This window comes from Crocodylus porosus, unplaced genomic scaffold (genome assembly GCF_001723895.1).
Source record: "Crocodylus porosus isolate Cpor-Errol unplaced genomic scaffold, CroPor_comp1, whole genome shotgun sequence".
Lineage (NCBI taxonomy): Eukaryota > Metazoa > Chordata > Crocodylia > Crocodylidae > Crocodylus > Crocodylus porosus.
The window spans coordinates 61,186,672-61,206,757 of NW_017728907.1; the positions used below are offsets into that span (position 1 = coordinate 61,186,672).

Consider the following 20,086-nt stretch of genomic DNA (forward strand, 5'->3'; position numbering starts at 1 on the left):
CCTATCTCCCCACCCACAGCGCTTCACCCCTGCTGGTGCCCCTCACTCTCCGCAACAGTCCCCAGGCCCTGCTGGCACCCCTCACTCCCCAAATGCAGCAGCCCACCCCCAAGCCCTGCCAGCGGGGGTTACCAGCTGCCAGGACTATGGGGCCAGGGACCCAGGTCTGCATTCCCCTATCCCCCACAGCAGCACTGTGGGAGCGCAGGTGTGAGCTACCTGCTGAGGGCTCAGGGCTCCCCACTCTGATGCCCTCCCCCTAGGGCCTCCACAGCCTAACGGGCAGGACCCAGTGTGGTAAGACAGAGCAGGGCCAGGCAGGGTAGTTCCTTGCCAGTGCAAGTCTTGTGCTGCCCTGGCAACATGCCCCCTGCCTGCCCAGAAACAGTGAGGGATACAACTCTGCACCGCTTCTTCTGCTGCTGCCAAGAGGGCAGGGGGCACCTTGCCATGGTGGCACAGGACTTGCAGCAGCAAGGAGCTTCCCTGTCTGGCCCTGCTCTGCCTTACTGTGCTGGGTTCCCTCCACTGGGCTGCAGAGGCCCCAGGGGGAAGGGCACCCGGGAAGGATGCCTGAGCCCACAACAGGCATCCTGCCCCTGCTGCACACACAGATCTGGGGGGCATGTGCCCCCTTGCCTCTCTCAGGAGTGCACACAGCAGTGGGGAGCCTGTCCCTCCTCCCCTGCCCCTCCCTCCCTATGGAAGCCTCTGTCCCTCCTTCACCCACCAGACTTATCTGCAGGAGCTGCTCTTCAGGTTCCCCGGCAGCCATGTGCATGTGTGAGCATCCCCTGCCTGACCACCCTCCTCTTGCTCCCCCCAGCCCCTTGAAGACTGGAACTCTGCCAGCCTGCAGAGAGCTCTTTGGAAAAGAAGAAAATCTGCATTTTTCCATTAAAATGAAAAATCCATGTTTTTCTCAGTTAAAAGGGGGAAATCCGTGTTTTACCGTTTTTCAATGGGAAACAAAAAACCCAGATCCTGTCTTATTTGATAGAATCTAACATTTTTGATATGCCTCTGAGGGTAAAAACAGATGTTGTTTTTGTTGCAGCAGCATCTGTGCTAGAATGTGTTCTGGCAGAGCTGATGTGATTGAGCAGTAGAAACAGATGACACCGGGGTTGCTGTTCCTCTGCTTCCCTCTGAAACCCCAGGAGTGTTAGTGGCCCAACCCTATGGCACAATGGCCTCAGATACCTGGGCACACATTTCATGCTGTTGTACTCTGACCCTGCAGGAGAATTCCCAGGGCACACAATAAGCAAACAGGCATCCACCCCGTAAGGCATCACAAACCAGATTTCATTGCACAAGCATTTTGGGGCAACTGGGGTGCAAGAAGTTTGCTTGAAACTTGTGCCTCCATAAACGTTTTTATGGTATAAAGGCAACTACTGTTTGCACTCCTAGAAGCAATAGACATAAAAATAATATTAAAGACTGTTCTAAATATTTGTTTGAAAGGTAGCAGATTTTAATGACCTGGAACTTGAGAAAGGTGCCTCTTTAATATGTTTATGCATTAAATGAAAGGATAATTCAGTGATAAGTGTATGAGTTTACATTTCAAGAGTATCTTGCTCTCCATGTGCAACTGTTGAATTGCATGGCATTCAACCCTGATGGATTTTCTATTTTCTGCTTTCCTTTTAATTTCAACTTGTATAGAATACTGGGGTTAACATCTGTGTAAGGAAATATGTGCTTCTTTAACGAAGGTCCTGCTGCTGCTAGGCTGCTGTTTTAGCTTGTTGGATTACTGTAGCAGTGTGATCTCGCCCTTTAAGTGGAGCAGACAGCAACTCAGCAGTGAGTGACTAGTTGGCAGTTAAAAACCCAAGGGCAGAGAGAGCAGGTAGCTCAAGCTGGAGAAGGGCAACTGTGGCCAGGAGGCAGACTGAAGCTCAGAAGAGCTTGCTTCTAGGAAGGGCCAGAATTAAGGGCTCTTGCCTGCCTTCTGAAGAAAGGCCAAAGGTTTTCTTTTGCTGGTTTGTTTGCTGTTTTAGGCAAGGATTATTGTTGGTGGTATGAGGGCTCCCAAGGGAACAAAGCCAGCTGGCACTCGAACCCATTTATGGACTGGCTGAGGGGCTCCTAAGTGGACCAAGCCCATCTGTGTGGGAGCAGGCACACCAACACACGTACAGCGATCTTGCAGTGAGGGAGCGTCCGCCACCAATAGAAAGGAACATTGGTCTTGTGGTTAATTAGATTGGATTTGAAAGATTTGGGTTCAGATCCTTGCTTTGCCTGTGTGTCATTTGATCTCTGTGCTTGTCATTTGTACAATGGGGATGATAAATGTTCATAGATTCATAGATGTAGGGTTGGAAGGGACCTTGCAGATCTTCTAGTCCGACCCCCTGCCCTGGGCAGGAGAAAAAACTGGGTTAAAATGACCCCAGCCAGGTAATCATCTAGCCTCCTCTTAAAGACCCCCAAGGTAGGAGCCAGCACTACTTCCCTTGGAAGTTGGTTCCAGATCCTAGCTGCCCTGACTGAAGTAGTGCTTTCTAATGCCTAGTCTGAATGTACTCTATAACAACTTATGGCTGTTATTCCTTGTTACTCCAGGAGGTACTCCCCACTGGTCCCCCCCTAGTAAGTTTATTGACGGCCACCAGGTCTTCTCTCAGCCTTCTCTTGTGAAGGCTGAACAGGTTCAGGTCCTGTAGCCTCTCCTCATAGGGTCTGCCCTGCTGTCCCTGGATCATGCGGGTGGCCCTCCTCTGGACCCTCTAAATGCTGTCTACATCCCTCCTGAAATGCAGTGCCCAGAACTGGATGCAGTACTCCAACTGCAGCCTGACCAGTGCTGCATAAAGGCGGGGGGGTATCACGTCCTTGGCCCTGCTTGAGATGCATCTGTGAATGCGCGACAAGGTGCGGTTATTGTGTCCTCACATTGGCAGCCCATGTTCATCTCGGAATTGATAAGGACTCCAAGATCTCTTTCTGCCTCTGTGCTTTCAAGAAGGGAGTTCCTCAGCCTGCAGGTATGCTGCTGGTTCTTACTGCCCAAGTGCAGCACCCTACACTTTCCAGTATTCTCATTTGCCCACCCCTGTAACCTGTCCAGGTCCAGCTGCATCCTGTCCCTCTGTTTTAGTGTGCTCACCTCACCCCAAATCTTGGTGTTGTCTGCGAATTTAAACAGGGTGCTCTTCACCCTCTTGTCCAAGTCACTAATAAAGAAATAGAACAGTGTGGGCCCAAGGACCGAGCCTTGTGGGACTCCACTGTTCACTTCCCTCTAGGTTGAATGTGACCCGTCCACCACCACTCTCTAAGTGGTTCATTTCCATCTTTTTCTTTAAAATGAACTTTTTAGGGCAGGGACAACCTGTTACTATATATTTGCTCAATTGGACCCCAGTATTACCTGGGGCATCATGGTGCTGCCATAATACAAATGACAAATTCTAGGAAAACAATAGAGCAGTCAAGATGTATATGTAGTGGTCCTTATTTAAAAAGTCAGCACTGGTCCACAGATACCAGATATCAGTTTTTCTCTGTACTCAGACTGGGAAGCAACTGTTGTAACTGGTAGTAAAGGCAAATCTTTTTTATTGCCACTAAATACTCTAAAACCAAACACTCATTATGCTTTCTGTATCTCTATAATTATTATGCATAGTCATGTTGGAAACAAAACAGCACTTCCTCATGTTCCACCCCAAATCATTATGTAGAAACATCCAAGTTGGTAGGGATAATTTAGTGACCTGTGCATCAGTTTTGCCATTTCTAACCTCCTTAGAGTTACAGGTTCAAATTCTAGCCAGGTTGTAAAAGCTGTTCATTTTCTCAAGACAGATTTAATCAATATATTTATTTTGTGCGAGACAAGGATTTTTTGGGGTGATTAACTTTTATTGGACAAGCTCAAGGGCTGGAACAAAAACAAAGTTAGACAAGGTTTTGAATGAGGGGAACTCAGTGCCCAAGATGAGTGGTCATTCCTTAAGGAGACGATACTCAGGGCCGAAGGGGTGACCATCCCAACAAAAAGCAAGGGGGGCAGGAGTGCCCGAAAGCCCCCCTGGCTCACCAAGGGTGGCCAGGAATGCCTGACTGCCAAAAAGGCGGTGTACACCCGGTGGAAGGGGGGCATTCTTCATTAGGTTCTGATCATTCCTGGACCATCACAGCTACAACATCACTCTAACACTACCATTTACTCTGTGTGTAACTTTCAAATGAGAGCTTAAAAACAGAAATCCTGTGTGCACACTGAAGACTTTATGCCATCCTGTATAGACATAATTATTATGCGTAGGCATGTTAGAAACAAAAAAACACTTCTTTGTGTTCCACCCCAATGAAAGCATTATGTAGAAACATCCAAGTTGGCAGGGATAACATAGTAACCTGTGTATCACTTTTGTTATTTCAAACCTCCTAAAAATTGCAGGTTCAAATTCTAGCCATGTTGTGTGTGTGTATGTGGATGATTTTCTGTGGTATTATTAGTTAAAATTTGATCTTTCTCAGCCAGCCATTGTATTCTTAGTTAAAACTGTGATTAAGGAGACTTCTGTTTTCTACCCCAAACTCCCTATGTAAACCAGTGCACACACGTCCAAATTATACAAGCTTACTGCTGATATGTTCATTCTCTGAGGGTACGCTATCCCACCAAGCTGTATGTGAAGGTATGTCCACATGGTGGTTGGAAGTGGGATTGCAGAACGTGAATGCACAATTAACCTAGTGTTAATCTAGCAGGCTCGTCTACCAATAGCAGCCTGGGCTTCAGGATGCATTAGAAAAGCCCAACTGTAACCCCTGGTAGTAATATGAGCTCTCATGCTGACTTTTTGGCTGCTTCAGGTTCAGGTACATAGCGATGCATCCCTATTGAGCATAGATACATCCTAAATGTAAGTAAACAGCTTGCTTGCCTTGTTCACCTTTATATTTAGTGTTATAATTCTCTGGAAGAGGGATGTTTTCTCTAAAGCATCTCTGCAAAATTTGTCATAATGACTATGTTGCTATAATTTCCTGTGTGTTTAATAGTTATTTAGAAATTTCTGAATATTTTAATCAGTTCTTTGGAGCTGCTGTGTGCTGGTCAAGAAGATGGGAAAGAAAGTGATTTCATGCTTGAGCCTTTTTTTTGCTGCTCTGATTTCAGTGCGCTCATCTAAGCGTGTAGTTACTAAGCAGTGTTAGGCTGTGTTAAAGTTAGCAGGTGCTGTGAGCAGTCTCATGTTAAAGGTTAATACTCTCTAATGGGGACCTCTCAAACCTGCCACTGGAAGGATGGGGAGGAGGGTTTTAGCCTGTCCCTCTCTCTGACCTGTCCCTCTCTCTGGCACTCTAGTCACAGTATAGACTGGGGAAGGAGAGGGGAAGGAGGCAAGGTGGGTAGGGACCCTCTTGTGCTGCTTGAATCGTTCCTCAAACATCCCGACTATTCCCTGATCATGCCTCCAATTGTGCTTCTTGGATCAACTCCTCTGCCCTGATTGCCCTCTTTTCATCCTGATCCACACCCCCGCACCCTGCCACCTGGATCACCCTCCTGCTGCCCTGATCAGCTTGAGAGCATCCGTGGCAGCAGGGAGGTGGTTTCCCTTTTCTTCCTGCTCCCAGGCTCCCTCCAGCCTGTGCTGCCTCTGTGCTCCTGGAACTAGCTTGCGTGCCCCAGCTGGAGCCTGAGGCTGCCTGCTCACCCACCAGCTCCTCCCTAGTGATTGTCCAGCCACTTCCGGCAGGGGAAAGGGGAATGAGGTGGAGGGAGTAGGAGCTGCTGGGCAGCTGTGGGGGGTCAGGTGGACATGGGCCTGATCTGGGTACACGTGGAGCTGCTGGCTCCACCAGTGGAGCAGCCAGAAGTTGTTAAGGTAATTCAAGGTAGCACTATTTAAAGACAATCCTCACTTCAAGCATCATCACTTTAAGACACCTAGAAGGCACTTGTTAATTAGGTGTACTGTGGACACCTAATTAAGTGCTCTTAGTGTGGTCTGATTGTGTAACCTCACCCATAGAATATCTTCTGTGTATTTATTGATCTGATAATGCATATGGCTGGCTTTTATTTAATTTTTCTCTGCTCCCATGTGGTATGTAAGGTTGCTCATGTCTCCTAACTTGTTAAAAGAGGATCCCAGATGATTTCTTTTATAAAATATCAGGACAGTTATAATGGAGCTTTATTTTATCCTAGTTTTACTATCTTTTCATTAAGAAAGGGCATTTCTCTTTGCATAAATGGTCCATACTTTATACATACATACATAAACTTTTGGTAAAAGCAATGATAGTAAAACTACCAGATCATATTTTTGCAATTGTTGCTGCTTTTATTATTATAAAGCAAAATCATTTAGCATTCCATGTTTGGCAGTAACTCTTGTTTTCTTCCAGAAGAAAAATGATGACTAGTTTTCTTACAAAGCTCTTATGATCCCAAGGAACAACTGACTTGTTTATTTCATATTTTGGTAAAGAGGCAGCTTCCCCTCTTGGCTTGCTGATATCTTAACATTTTCCACAAAGTCCCAACTACTCTGAAAAGAGTCCCAGTTTTAAAATATGCTTTCCTGGCATTTATTTCTCTCTTGGAAGACTGGAAAGCAATCTAGGATCAAACGCCAGGATTCTTGTACTTAGGCCAGGGAGTGATGAAATTAATGGCCTTGAGGAATCTATAACAAAACAATAGCTCACATATGGCCCTCAATAACTCAAGCATTAAAAAAATATTTTGATTCCCCCACTCGGATTGTAGTGATGTGAAATAGCTCTGAACAGAAAGTGCTTCCTACTGTTCATAACAGAATGGGTCTGAAGTACAGAGATGAATTGTATGGGATTATGAATATATAATGTTGGAGATACGATGTAGGAGAAAATCTGACACAGATAATGAGAGGGAATTTAAATGGCTGTCCAAGAACCGCCTTTACTTCTCAGGGTGGAACTTTCTTGGGAAGAGAAAGTTTGTTTTTAACTCTAGTTAATTTCTCCGTTTATCTACATTAAGTGTTGCTGTTTTCCTGTGGCAAGTGAATGATCTGGATTCCAACTGTGTATTTTGAAGGAGTGTTATGATTCTTGAAGGTATATGGGTTTTAATTGACTATATCCTGGGCGAAATGTTCATACCAGCGAGGACTGGGACTTCACAGATGAATCCTGGCACGCTGACTACAGATTTACTCTTTGGTTGGCAGTGTGTCACAGACCCACAGGATTTTCTGTGCTCTTGCCTCCTACTATTAAAAAGATGAGTCTTGCAGCTCCACTACCCTGAACCCTGGGGCCTGGTTTTAGCACACCTTTTCCTTATTGAAGCTCTCCCAGCTGGGTCCAAGAGAACACTGATCTCCTGGTCAGTGAGTTACCCCACTCAGGAATTATGCAACCATCAGCTGCTCCTTAGTGAGGCAGAAAAGCCTTATCAAAATAAGATGGATTTTATTAGGCACCGGGAGCACAGTGTGCAGGATTCGTTCCTTTGAAAAAGCCAAGTTTGCATGCATGTCCATGATGGCAGTGTTATGTGCTTCTAGCCAGAACATCTGGGATTTCATTTCTTCCCCATCTTTTCACAACTTGCTCCTTTGTTTCCAGCTCTAAATCATGCTGCTGTCACATTATGCCTCTTTTGGCTGCTGGTAACTTAAAGCCAATATCCAGCTATTGCTCTTCCACTGTATCTCCAAGATAGTTCCTTTTGTATTCAGAAAGTCCTTGATAGTGCTTTTGTATCAGCTGTTATGCATCTGTGAGTCCCACATGTCTCTGTCCCTTGAAGGAAGTAACGCTTTCAATCTTGGTAGCTAACAGTACAATAGCAAATGAGGAAACGACCAGGTACGCTTTCATAAAAATAGTGCAGACATTTTCCATATTCTCTTTGTTGTGTCCTCTGGATACAGATACAAATCCTTTCCTTATGTAAACTGTTAACTTCATTGTACTGTTAAATTTTGGCTTCTTGGAGAATTTTAAACCTTTTTTCTTGTAGAGATTCTTTAGTTGGGCTTCTCCTGGTATCCTGTGAGTTTGATACAAAGTTCAAATTTCCAGCTTGCTGCTTTCTACCAAATTTTGCCCATACTTCTTTTCCACTTTTTCCACATAGCTACAGGTGCTTACCTGGAAAGGTGGTGAGATGCCAGCTAAGGAAGTCTACCTGGACTCACTGTTCTGGAAACTTTTGTATTCCTATGATGTCATTATAGCCAGAAAACAAATGAAAAAATTGAAGTGGTTGGGAGAAATAAACAATGTCTGTTTACTTCTGAAGAATTGGCCTTCCAAGTAAAACATTTTACTGAACAAAGGAAGAACCCTTTATGTCTGTAGCATATATGCTGAAGCATGTCAGTTTGTGACTAAAAATCTAAATTTAGCAATTTAGAATGGGGAGAGTGTTGCTTCTTTGAACAAGTCCACTTCAGATAAACTGCATAAAATAAAACTCAGAAACTTTGTAAGGAATGCTATTATTGTAACACGTCATCATCTGAAAAACAAAACAACGATGCATAAGAATGGTATTACCAATAGCTCATACCTATAGATTATCCCTGAGCTAGAAATATGGTGGTTAGATCTGGAAAAGGTTAGATGTGGGAAGTGGTATTTGGGTTTTGGGTTTGAGACCCAAATCATCAGGGTTTGTGTTTAATTAGCCAGAACATTCTGGAACTACTGCTTTAATATTTTGTCCCGGAATAAAGGAAACCTTGTGAGATCAGTTTGTCTTGCAACTGATTTCATGATTTGCCAACTATTTTTATTTGGAAATGGTGGCCACAAAGAAACCATCCCTGGAAACAGGGACCCGTTCAATTTTAAATCTGACTTGTAGCCATTGGCATGTCATCAGTTAAGGAATATAGGCTTGAACCTTCATGGATTTTGAAGGGTACTGTATTCAGAGCTCTAGTTTTGACCCATCCCTATTGAACAGCAAGGTGAGAGCCCACTCATAAATTCAAAGAGCTCGTTCAATGTCCAACAATTATTTGATTTCCTAATTGTATCTAGTGTAATTATATTTAATGGATTTTGCATTAGGTCCCAAATGAAGTTATAGGAAAGACTGTAGTAACTCGAATGATCTTTGGTTCAAGTCTTTGATCTGTGGGGATGTGGGGTAAAAATTGTGGGCCATAAATGTTGGATTATAATTCTTATGCTATATTCGTTGTATTGGCTCTCCGTGTGCACAAAAGGTAAATAATCTAGGTATGCCTCAATTGTATATTATTATGGCTTGCTATTTTTATAAAAGATATATCATTACATTTTGAAACATATTAACAATGGAAAATAATTTTATAAGCCATATAAACTGTGTCAGATCTGGAGTTCAATTATGCATTGTTGTTAATTTGTTATGGATTGTTTAGGAGAATAATTATGAAATGTATGAGTAATAAGAGTAGACAAGCAGTAATTTAAAAGGAATTTTTTTTTGAAGTTTTAAAAGAAATATAATACAGGGAAGAAGCAAGGCAAAAAAACAGAATAACAAAAATGTTACAAGTAACTCCAGCACTGGATGCTCAGACTGGAAAGTATCTCCAGCTTAGAGTTACATAACTGCTGTGTAGGGCTGTGCAAAACAGAAGCGTTTTGTTTTGGCCAGCATTTTGACGTTTCAACGGAACAGCGTTTCGTTTGGACTTCTGTTTCGAGTCAGAATGGCTGTTCTGTTTTGTTCCGTTGAAACATTTTGCCCATAGTATATAATGGGGAAGGTTGAAACAGGCTATAACTTTGTCATTTCTGATTTGGATAAAACTTGCCAGAATGTAAATTGGATGCTTAGCTTGCTGGGATCCTATGACCCCAGCTGACTTCCTGCCCTTTGGGTAGGGGGCTGGACTCGATGATCTCCCGAGGTCCCTTCCAGCCCTAATGTCTATGAAATCTATGAATGGTAGCCCCTTCTGAGAACATGATTTGTGCCAAGTTTCAAGAAGATAGGTGCAGGGGGTTTGGAGAAACTGCACTTCAAGCTGCAGACAAGCAAAACTCATAACAGATGATCCTGTGTGTGTTAAGGCACAGCAGGATGAAAGCTGCAGGGGTGGTGACCTCTGCTGGAAAACTGCACCTCAAGCTGTGGACAAGAAAAACTCGTGACATGGGTGCTTGTGCAACTGTGTCTACCTTGGGGCATTGGTTGGGGGGGGGCGGGAACTACTGTAGGCCTGGCTGCTAAGCTATTGTGTTACCAGTTGCCAATTAATCATGATTCGCTCAGGGACCAGCACCATACACAGTTCCTAGTTACTACATAATGACTTAACAAGCATGGATTAACACCTACAAAATTACAGACTAAGGAGAGGAAATAATCAATACAGACAATCAACTGCCCCAAGACAGACACAGCCAGTTGCACAAGTACCCATGTCATGAGTTTTGTCTGTCAGCAGCTAGGGGTGCAGGGCCCCAGACCCCCCCTACACCGATCTCCTTGACAGCTGGCAGGCTTAGTGGCTGCAGCAAGGCCTAGCAGCCAGGCCTGCAGTAGTTTCTCCTCCCCTGTGCCCCAAGACAGACACAGTTGCACAAGCACCCATGTCACGAGTTTTGCCTGTCAGCAGCCAGAGGTGCAGAGCCCCAGAACCCCTGCTCCTATCTCTTCAACATCTGGCAGTCTTTGTGGCCACAGCAGGGGCCACTACCCCTACAGGTTTCAGCCTGCTGTGCCTTAACACACACAGGATCATCTATGTCATGAGTTTTGCTTGTCTGCAGCTTGAGGTGCCTACGTCCTTGAAACTTGGCAGGCTTTGTGGCCTCAGCAGGGGCTAGCATGCCTGCAGTTTTGACCTTGCTGCGGCTTAACACGTACACGTGATGTGAGTTTTGCTTTCAGGATTTTGGGGTGCAGTTCCTCTGAACTACCTGCACCTATTTTCTTGAAACTTGGCATGCATTATGCCTTCAGAAGGAGCTACCATTTCTGCAAGTTCTATCCAAATCTGGCCAGAAAAGACAACATTATAGGCTGTTTTGACCTTCCCCATTAAAGCCTATGGGCAAAATGTGAAAACAGCATTGAAACAGCGAAACATTTTGACTTAGCTCATTTTCTTTCGAGGCTGTTTTGACCATTTCTGTTTTGTTTTGCCTCAAAACAGGTCAAAACAGCGTCAGAATATAACTGGTGGCGAAATTTTGCACAGCCCTACTGCTGTATCATTGAACTCTGGCAAAAAATGCCAGATGACTGTCTATACTGACAGATAATAGCACTGAATATTCATAAATCATTTGACAATTCCTCAATACTGCAAGTGCTTAGGAAGAAGATTCAGTCACCCACTATTTCCTAGAAGCTTAGTGGAGCATCCTCGAAAATGGCTGCTGGAAGGTATTGTATATATTGATATAATCAAAATAAAATAAATATATGTGGGGCAAAGCAAAGTCAGAACCTAGTTTGATAAGAGATCCATGTTAGTAGATCTTCATTTCAGGACCAAGGCCATATAATGGCATTCACTGTGACAGATACATGCTTTCCTGACTAATCACTCAGCTCCAGAATGTGAAGTTTTGCAAGCACCTGAGCAACTTGTATTTGCTGCATTAAAAAACACCCCCAAACTCCTACAATTAACATTTTTCCATAAAATATAGAATTGCCTTTCCCTCCCCTAGATTAAATATAACATTAAGTCACATTATCTATGGGTGGGGGGGATACTTTACAATAACTATTTTAGAGTTATCAAAAGTATTAGGTTTTTTGGCAAAAAAATGTGGCAAAGCCAGTAAAGAATGCACAATTACATGATATAAAAAGGCAGTGATTGTTTCCATTTGTATAACTTGCCTGGTTTTGCAACTCAGGAGAAGTTTGGCCAACCGGATTTGTGTCATTCAACTCATTACATTAAGCAAGTGTATGTTCTTCTTTGTACAATTGAACGCATACACCGATCACACTTTAAGAATGCCTTCTTTTTTTAAATATTCTTTTTGGTTCAGAGAATTGAATTAATTTGAACCTAAATTCTAATGTGACACCATACATCTGCCCTTTCTATTGCATAATACACGATATCCATATCATACTGTTTTATTTAGAAAACGTCATTATTTCTCCTTAATATATCTGTGGCAACTTGTTTATGTTCAGTGTTTAAAACTTGTGAGGGCTTTATTAAACCATACATTCTTTCAAAAGTATTTGTAGTAACAGAGTATTCTTAGGCCGTTTGAAGGAAAGTGTTCCAACCATGTGAAAAATGCATGAAATCAAATCTAGAAACTTCAGCCAAAAATAGTCTCTTGTGTTGTGGTTCAGTTCTGAGAAGGAAACAATACAGAATATAAAAGAGTTAGTTACTAGATATTTTCCAGGAGTTGGTCCAAAAGAAACTGTAGTAATGCCTGGGTTTGAATGAGATTTTTTTACTAAGAAAATATGTCAAATTATATAAGAAACAAACATGTTGTGCCTTCAAAGTAAACACAACTTCTTTAGTTTATAAAACGTAGGTTCGCACACCAATTACAAATCTGGGAGTATATTTATCGGATGTTTTGCAGCTACAACCTAGACACAAATCAAATCTTGTAGCTTTTTTCACAAAAGCCTGAACCTAATTCAGGGTATTGTAACAGTTAATATGACAACAGTTTTTGAAGTAATATAAAAGCTCATATCTCCTGGTTTAAATCAGTGTCTAACTACTATAAATTAGGATGAGATCTCCATTAGGTGGCAGATTATTCTGTATCTGCTTACCACAGGATTCCTTGTATTGTTATCATAAGGATCTAGTTCTGGCCACTGTCTGACACTGCAGTAGTTGGACTACAGGTCTCATCCTGTCTGGTAATTCCATTTTTCCTAGGGGCCAAGTCTCAATAATGCTGTTTCATCAGATTGCTTTGCTACCTTTTTAAAAGAGAAAGGGGGGCGGTACTGGGGACCACTGGTTGCTGTAGTAGAGATTCAAGTAGAATATTTTATTTTATTGCTGAGCTTGAACATTGCTGTTTTCAGAGCAACCTCTCTGTTTCAAATAAGTCTTATCCAAAACACAGGTAGGATATGGTAGCATGTGTAGAAGATTGTTGAGGAAATGCTTTCTAAACAGTTATATTTTCCCAATGTAGATCCGATTTGTTATTGGAGGACATACCTACAAGTTCTCTAAAAGGCAATTACATGGTTAGTCACTGTGCCAGCAAGGAACGTGACAAGTATGAATGTCACATACCTTCAGTGAAACTCAGCTACACTTATATCTTATGGTTAAAGATCACAAATGGTGCAACAACTCTTCGGTCACCTTTACTGTTGGTCACACCCATAAATATCGGTAAGTGTTGATTTATTGTACACCTTTGTTATAGAGAGTGATACTGATAATCAAATGTCCTCTTGCTACTGGATGAATCTTTCAAGAACCATAGGTAGGGCTGTGCTTATTCCAAGAGTGATGTTGTAGCTGTGGTGGTCCAGAACTTGTGAGAGGCAAGGGGAGGGAGGTAGAAAAACAGCGGGAGGAGGTGGGGGGTGAGAGATTCTTAGGGATAGCAGACACTCCACTCTGCTGTTTTTTAGTATCCCGTGCCTGGTTCCTGTAATCAGAGGTCCAAAGACTGTCTTTCGTTCCAAAGCTTGTCTAACTTTATCCCAGCTACATAGTCCAATAAAAGATAGCGCCCTGAGAAATCCTTGCCTCTTTCATTTATTCTTTGGGTAACTTTTTCTCTCTGGACCCAGCTAGTTTTGTTCCCCTTCTAGTGCAAATCTAGGAATGGGAAGGTGTCCTGGAGGCACTTGCCTTCTCACCTGGAATGGAGAAGGGTAGGACAGCTTGTGGAGAGCCCCTCTGTGCATGCATCCAATGGCAATGGTTAGCTGTGTCCTTTTTATTACCTAACTTGTAGTAAAATGGAGGAAATTAGGTCCCATGGGTTGCGTTTTATTAATTTCCTTTTTAACTGATGCTTTGCAAAAAAAATAATTAAAAAATTAAAAGCCTTTAGGATGAATTATTTGGAAGATGAGTAGATTATATGGATCACTGTATGCTGCTTTCTGTTTAATTATGTCACAGAAACAAATTTCAGTTAAACAGCTGCACCTGCCAAAGTTAAAAATGACATAGATATAATTCATGTAATATGCTCTGAATAATAAGTAAAGTTAGATGCATTTTAAAAATGTATAATTTTAATAATGTGCTCTGCAATCAGTGAGTTCAATAAAAAGAATAATTAGTTTTAAAATAAAAAGATGAATATTAGCTAAGGTTGAGTTGTTTGCGCACATGAGCCATAGCAACAGAACACATGGCAACAGAATGTGGAAACATTAAGTCCAATCATGTGACCATTCAGATTACACTATAGCAAAGAAGCCTGTTTTAAAAAGAAATGCTTCTTTGCTACCATAACGAAATTTTGATGTCAAGATTACCTACTCAAGCTTGCTAAAGCTGCTTTGAAGCATTTGCTTCTGTTTGTTTCCTTCAAGAGTCAGTCAGGTTCAAACAGTTAGGGCTACTACTGAATTTAAGGTTTGGCCCTGAGTAGTTCAATAAGTTCAATATCTTTGATAAGTTGAATAAGAGATTGATAACCTTACTCAGCTCAAAGAGTATCTGTCTTACTCCTTGAGAATTATCACTGATATTCTTCAGTGAGACACTTGCTCAGAAAATGGCCTTTTAAGGACACAAGTCTGTGATCTGATCCACACAGGTGGACATTCGCACCTGAATGAAGCTTATTAAAAGAAGGCGGCTTCCCACAAGTTCTGTGCTTGGTCTGCCCATGCAGATCGTAATGTAGGACTTAATTTCGTGTTTAAGATGGCCTTCTGAATCCCTGTTTAAGAAATTTGCAAGTTCTTTGTTTTTAGATGATATACATATGCTTGTCTATTTACTTAAATATTATTTGTTAAAAGTGGTAGTCCTGAGTGAGAGAAACTTAGTGGTTTCCTTCAAAACTATGCCCTAGAAAGATGAAATTAGACATAGTTGTTTTAATTGCACAATGATAAACAAATGTATTTGGTAACAGCTAGAAGTGGAATACTAACGTCTTAACTTTGTTCAAGAGAGAGTGAATTTTATACTGGTGTAGTTATCATTCTGGGTTAAGCATCCACTTTTTCTCCTCTTTGTCCTTTTTTATCCCTGTTGAAGCCTTGTGAAATCTTCAGTATTTCTTTCCATCCAGGAGGGCTGTAATAAGGAAATTATGGTAGAATGGACAGGGCTACATTCAAAGCCTGTGGTTTAAGATGCTAAGAGAGCTTCTGCTTATTTAGGAGATGAGCAAATAGCCTGGCCAATATACCTAGCCCATAACCCAGTGTCTTCTGGCTTTTGATATGTGGGGGGCACTTTTTTCCCCCCTCACTTAACATTTGTGGCACACTTTATTTGTTGGTCATGGCCTGGGTCTAGTTCATGGGCCTGTTCCTGCCATGTGGGGCAGACCCAGCAGAGGGCCAATGCCGCCATTTTTGGCAGCACACCAGTGTGCTGCAGGACAGCGTTTGGGAATATCTGCCCTACCCATTTTTAGCAAAACACTTAAGCCAATATTTATGCTCTATAAAATCAGGGCCTTGTGAAGCCAGAAAGTGATCCCTAAATAATTAAGCTAAACATGGCTTGGTTTTTAAATATTTTAGTTAGAATACAGCTTGCAAATAATATTACACCACATTGCTTTTGTCTATGGAAACTGTATTTGAAGTGTAGATGATGAAGTTCTGAAAACATGTTTGGAGAGAAGTTGCCGATTGAGTGGTAAGTCCTAAAGATGTTGTAGCTGGCACACACTGACAACAATCACTGCAGTGGGTGTAGTAATCATTTTAATGTTTTTGTACAGTAAAGCCTGAGCCTCCTTTGAACCTGCAGCTAGAAATGACAGACAAATGGCAGGTAAAGATCTGTTGGTCCAGCCCAGCATTGTATGCCCTTCAGTATGAAGTGAAATTTTCTGTGAATTCTACTCAAAATACTTGGCAGGTGAGTCTATTTGTTTTGCTTGCTTTAAGGTGAAATAAATCTAATTCTTTATTTAAGCAAAATCGACTACAACATTTGGTCTAGATCCCACAGTGTCAAAAATCTACTGAGATGCTAATGTAAGAATTACTCTCTAGGGCTAAGTACAGACAGTCAAAAAGCCCAAGGCCGAATTGATTCAGTCTGTGTAGGTTAGGCTAAGCTGCAGAGTTTGAACCAACAAGCAAATGAACACATTCACTTTTGATTTAGGAAATGCAGCCACATGTCTGCAGTGGCTGAAGCCAGAAGCTGGGGGGCACTAGAACATGCCAGCCAGCCACTCCAAGGCTTTTCCACCCTCACTACTGGAGCAGAGGGCATGGCCAGCCCCAGCCCATGCTCTGCCTGGGTCAGGGTGGGGGAAGGTGGTAGCACTGAATTCATAAAACCTTGAACAAGAACAGTTCTTTCTCTGACAAACTATAAACTAAAAATTATAAATACAGCCTGGGAAGTGAGTTTGCTTCTTTTTCCTGTTGCCCCTGAGGTCTCTGGTTTAACCCTCTGTTACAGGTTTAAACCAGGGTCTGATCACTTAAACCAGTTTATGTGTAACTTGTGTCCCTAGCCTAGGGCAGCTACTAGTTCCCGTTTCACCAAACCTGCTGAAATCTGCAGTGGGCTTTGAATTTGAAACTTACAGCATTCAAAGCACTTGTCTCTGCTGAACGAGTTAAAGGACTGGAATCCTGGAAGTCTCAGACTTTTAATGTGGAACAAAGTACCATTTACTTGCATACCAACACACCCACTAATATCTGCTACTCCCTCTTCCTGGGCAGGATTTTAGCCTTTTTGAAGTTAAAAGCAAAGTTTCCTTTACCTTCACTGGAGCTAGGTTTTCACTCAGTTTGTGTGTGTGTTGTATTTATTAATGAATTATAATTACAGCACACACTTTTTCTATCTCTGATATAAGAGGATCAAATGTTTAATAGAACCCAACTAAATATTGTAACTATTTTCTACTGGTTTGTGACTTACTAAAACTTTGAATAAACAGTTCTTTTAAACTAAAACTCTGTTTGTTCCTTTGACTCCTCCATTCTTGTGAAGTGTCATAAAATAATAATGGCTTCTGATAACTTAACAGGTGGTTAAGACTGTCTTAGAAAATTCCCTGATCATAGACGATACGCTGCTTGGTTCTTCATATTTAGTTCAAGTACGGTGCAAGCGTCTTCATGGTCTGGGATTCTGGAGTGAGTGGAGCACACCATACAGTTTAAACACAGAAGGTACATCATATACAGTCATTTAAATAGCCATTGTTTGGAATGCAATTGTTTATTTTGTGGAAATGAATACATGTGTGCATCTATTATTTAATGTGCTTTACTTAGTAGCCATTATAATCCAAAATACAGGCAGTCCTTGGACTTAGAACACAATTGGTTCCTGAAAACCGCATCTTAAGTCAAAATGTTGTAACTCGGAACCAATTTTCTCATAAGAAACAACGTTATAAATGGGGGATTAGTTTCTGAACCAAGCCCCAATACCATTTTTTCACCAAAAATACCCCAGAATTTTGTACTCAATCAAATATAGATGAGTAATATAGCTACATTAATGTATTTATATTGTAAATAGCAATCATTGATTTGGAAGGACTTCTTTGAGGTGACTTTGCTGGTCTTTTTTGAAAGGCTCTTGGTTGGACTTTTTGAAAGGTTCTTGGCTGGAGTCTTCTCAGGAGTCTTAGCTGCAGGTTTTTCTGGAGTCTTGTCTGCTTTCTTAAAGAAAATGTCCAAGGAAGTTTGGACAGATGTTCTCCAGGGAGATGAGCAACGCAGCGAACTTGTTCGCAGGCGTGGCATTGCATCGGATCAAGCGTTGTAAAGTCAAAACTGACATCATAAAATTGAAATAGTGTCAATTTATAAATGTTGTAAGTGCGAAATGTTGTAACTCGAAATGTTGTAAATCAAGGACTGCCTGTACTACAGTGGATTAGGTAAAAAGCATGCATAGTAAATTCTCTAAAGGGTGCACTAAGATTTGGCTACACGTCTTACGATAATATATTGTCATTTGTAAAGTAATACCTGGCCCAGTGGAGATTCTGGTGTCATATCATATATTTCCTCTAATAATCCCATTGCATATCTTTGAGATCCCCATTGTGGGATTGGGTTGCTGTGCTTTGGATCCCCACAGTGGATCTGTTCACTTTTTAGCTTTCTGTTGTTTGGGTGCGTTCTTAGCCTCTAGCCTCAGTTTGTGGGCATGCAGTCTCTGTGTGATATCTGTCTTCAGAAGTAGGACCCCGCAGTACAAGCTGCTCAAGCTGCAAGGCCAGTTCTGAATTCCTTTATGATAGTTGAAGCCAAAAACAGACTTTGCAAAGGAATTCCTAAATTAATTAAACTTTAAAGATCTAGGCAAATCTGGTAAGCACCCCTAGAAAGTTCCCCATTCATTGTGAGAAGCAAAGTATTTTTTGGACAAACTGTATAGTTGAGAGTGCTCTTAGACAAGCTTTTGGGTCACCTGAATAGTGGAATTTTGTGCCCAAAAGCTTGTCTAACATTTCTCCCAACTATACAGTTGTTCCAATAAAAGATATTGCCAAAAAAGCCCTTTCTTCTTGCTTGTCTCCTTGACCATCACAGCTACACCATTCCCACTGTTCCTTGCCCTACTTTCCTTGACACTGTTTGATATTATTTGGGACTTAGTCAGAATTGTAAAGTCCACGACCCCAGGGTCTAAGATCCTTTCACTACTCTTCTCTGCTTATAGACCTTACTTTCTGGTTCTGGTTTCCTTATGAAAAAAGCTAGTATGAGATCATTCTGTTAATAGGCTTTCAGTGTCCCATGTATGATCAGCCTCAGTTCCCCATCAAATGAGCTGTTGTTTGGCTAACAGAGCCTAGGCCAGGGGTGGGCAAAATGGAGGATCCAGCTGGTGGCCGGACTCCATTTCCCAGCAGCCCCTGCCTGCATTGCGCCAACTGGTTTCCATGGAGACCCCAGTAATGGCAGGCGAGGGCAGCGAGGAGCTAGGTTTTCCATGGAGACTGGCCCAAGCAGCACTAACAGGGTATGCGTCGGGGCTGGGAGCTGCTCCAAGACCAGGGCTGGAATCCTGCAGCAGTGACAGAGTGCTTTGGAGCCAGGGCAGAGCCATGATCCACTGCCTGCACACCCCTGTCTGGGGCACGTGGGCAGCAGACTGCAGTTCTGCCCCAGCTCTGGACCACGTTGTCACAGCCACAGGATCCTGGCTCCAGAGCAGCTCCCTGCCCAGCCACATGCCCTTCCTTTGCTGCTGGAGCCAGTCTCCATGGAAACCCTGCCCCCGCACTGTCACAGGCCCACCGCTGCTGGGGTCTCCAGATAAACCGGCCACAGTGACATGAGCAGGGGCTGCTAGGAAATGGAGTCCACCACAGGCCCAATCCAGCCCATGGGCCAGACTTTTTCCATCCATGGTGTAGCCCTCAAAAATGTGGTGGCCTTGGGCAGATGCTACATTTATGTCCTAGGGTGCTTCCATTTGAATGGATGTTACTAAAGGTTCAGTGACCCTTGTTGTTTAGTCTCTAGTCTTCTGCTGTATATGACTGTTTTTTCTGTATGTTTCAGTTTAATTTCAGGGTTACAGAGCCACACCAAAAGCAGAGAACAATCTTATGGTCAAAGTGATGGTCAAAAAAATTAATAATGTTTTTAGTTTTTTGCATCTGACCCAAAACAGATTATACAGAAGACCTTTCCTTCTTCACTGTATTTATCTTTTTTACTAAATTTCAAATCTAATATACGTGAATAAGTGTGTTTTGTGCGTGTGTTTACACACACAGACATTAGGGATGCGTGAAGCTTCAGTAGCCAATTCGATTTGGAGGACATTTGCCCTGATTCAGGGACTGAATCTTAATTGAATAGGGAGACCAGTGAAAAGCTCTGAATCACTCTGAAGTATCTGAATCAATTCAGAACATCTTTGGAAAAGATTTGGCTGCTTCGGAGATTTGGCCATAGACTAAACAGGCAGCAGACTCAGCTGGTAAGTCTGTTGGGATGTGGGGG

General features: G+C 42.4%; 1 protein-coding gene across 3 annotated transcripts in view; it reads left to right on the forward strand.

Moving 5' to 3' along the window:
* LEPR (leptin receptor) overlaps positions 1-20,086 on the forward strand; it is a 66,134-nt gene that overhangs the window by 7,349 nt on the left and 38,699 nt on the right. For all 3 annotated transcript variants that reach the window (XM_019531583.1, XM_019531584.1, XM_019531585.1), the window contains exons 4-6: positions 13,123-13,328; positions 15,865-16,004; positions 17,140-17,284. In XM_019531583.1, the coding sequence (XP_019387128.1) occupies positions 13,123-13,328; positions 15,865-16,004; positions 17,140-17,284 (491 nt within the window). The remainder of the gene's footprint in view (positions 1-13,122; positions 13,329-15,864; positions 16,005-17,139; positions 17,285-20,086) is intronic.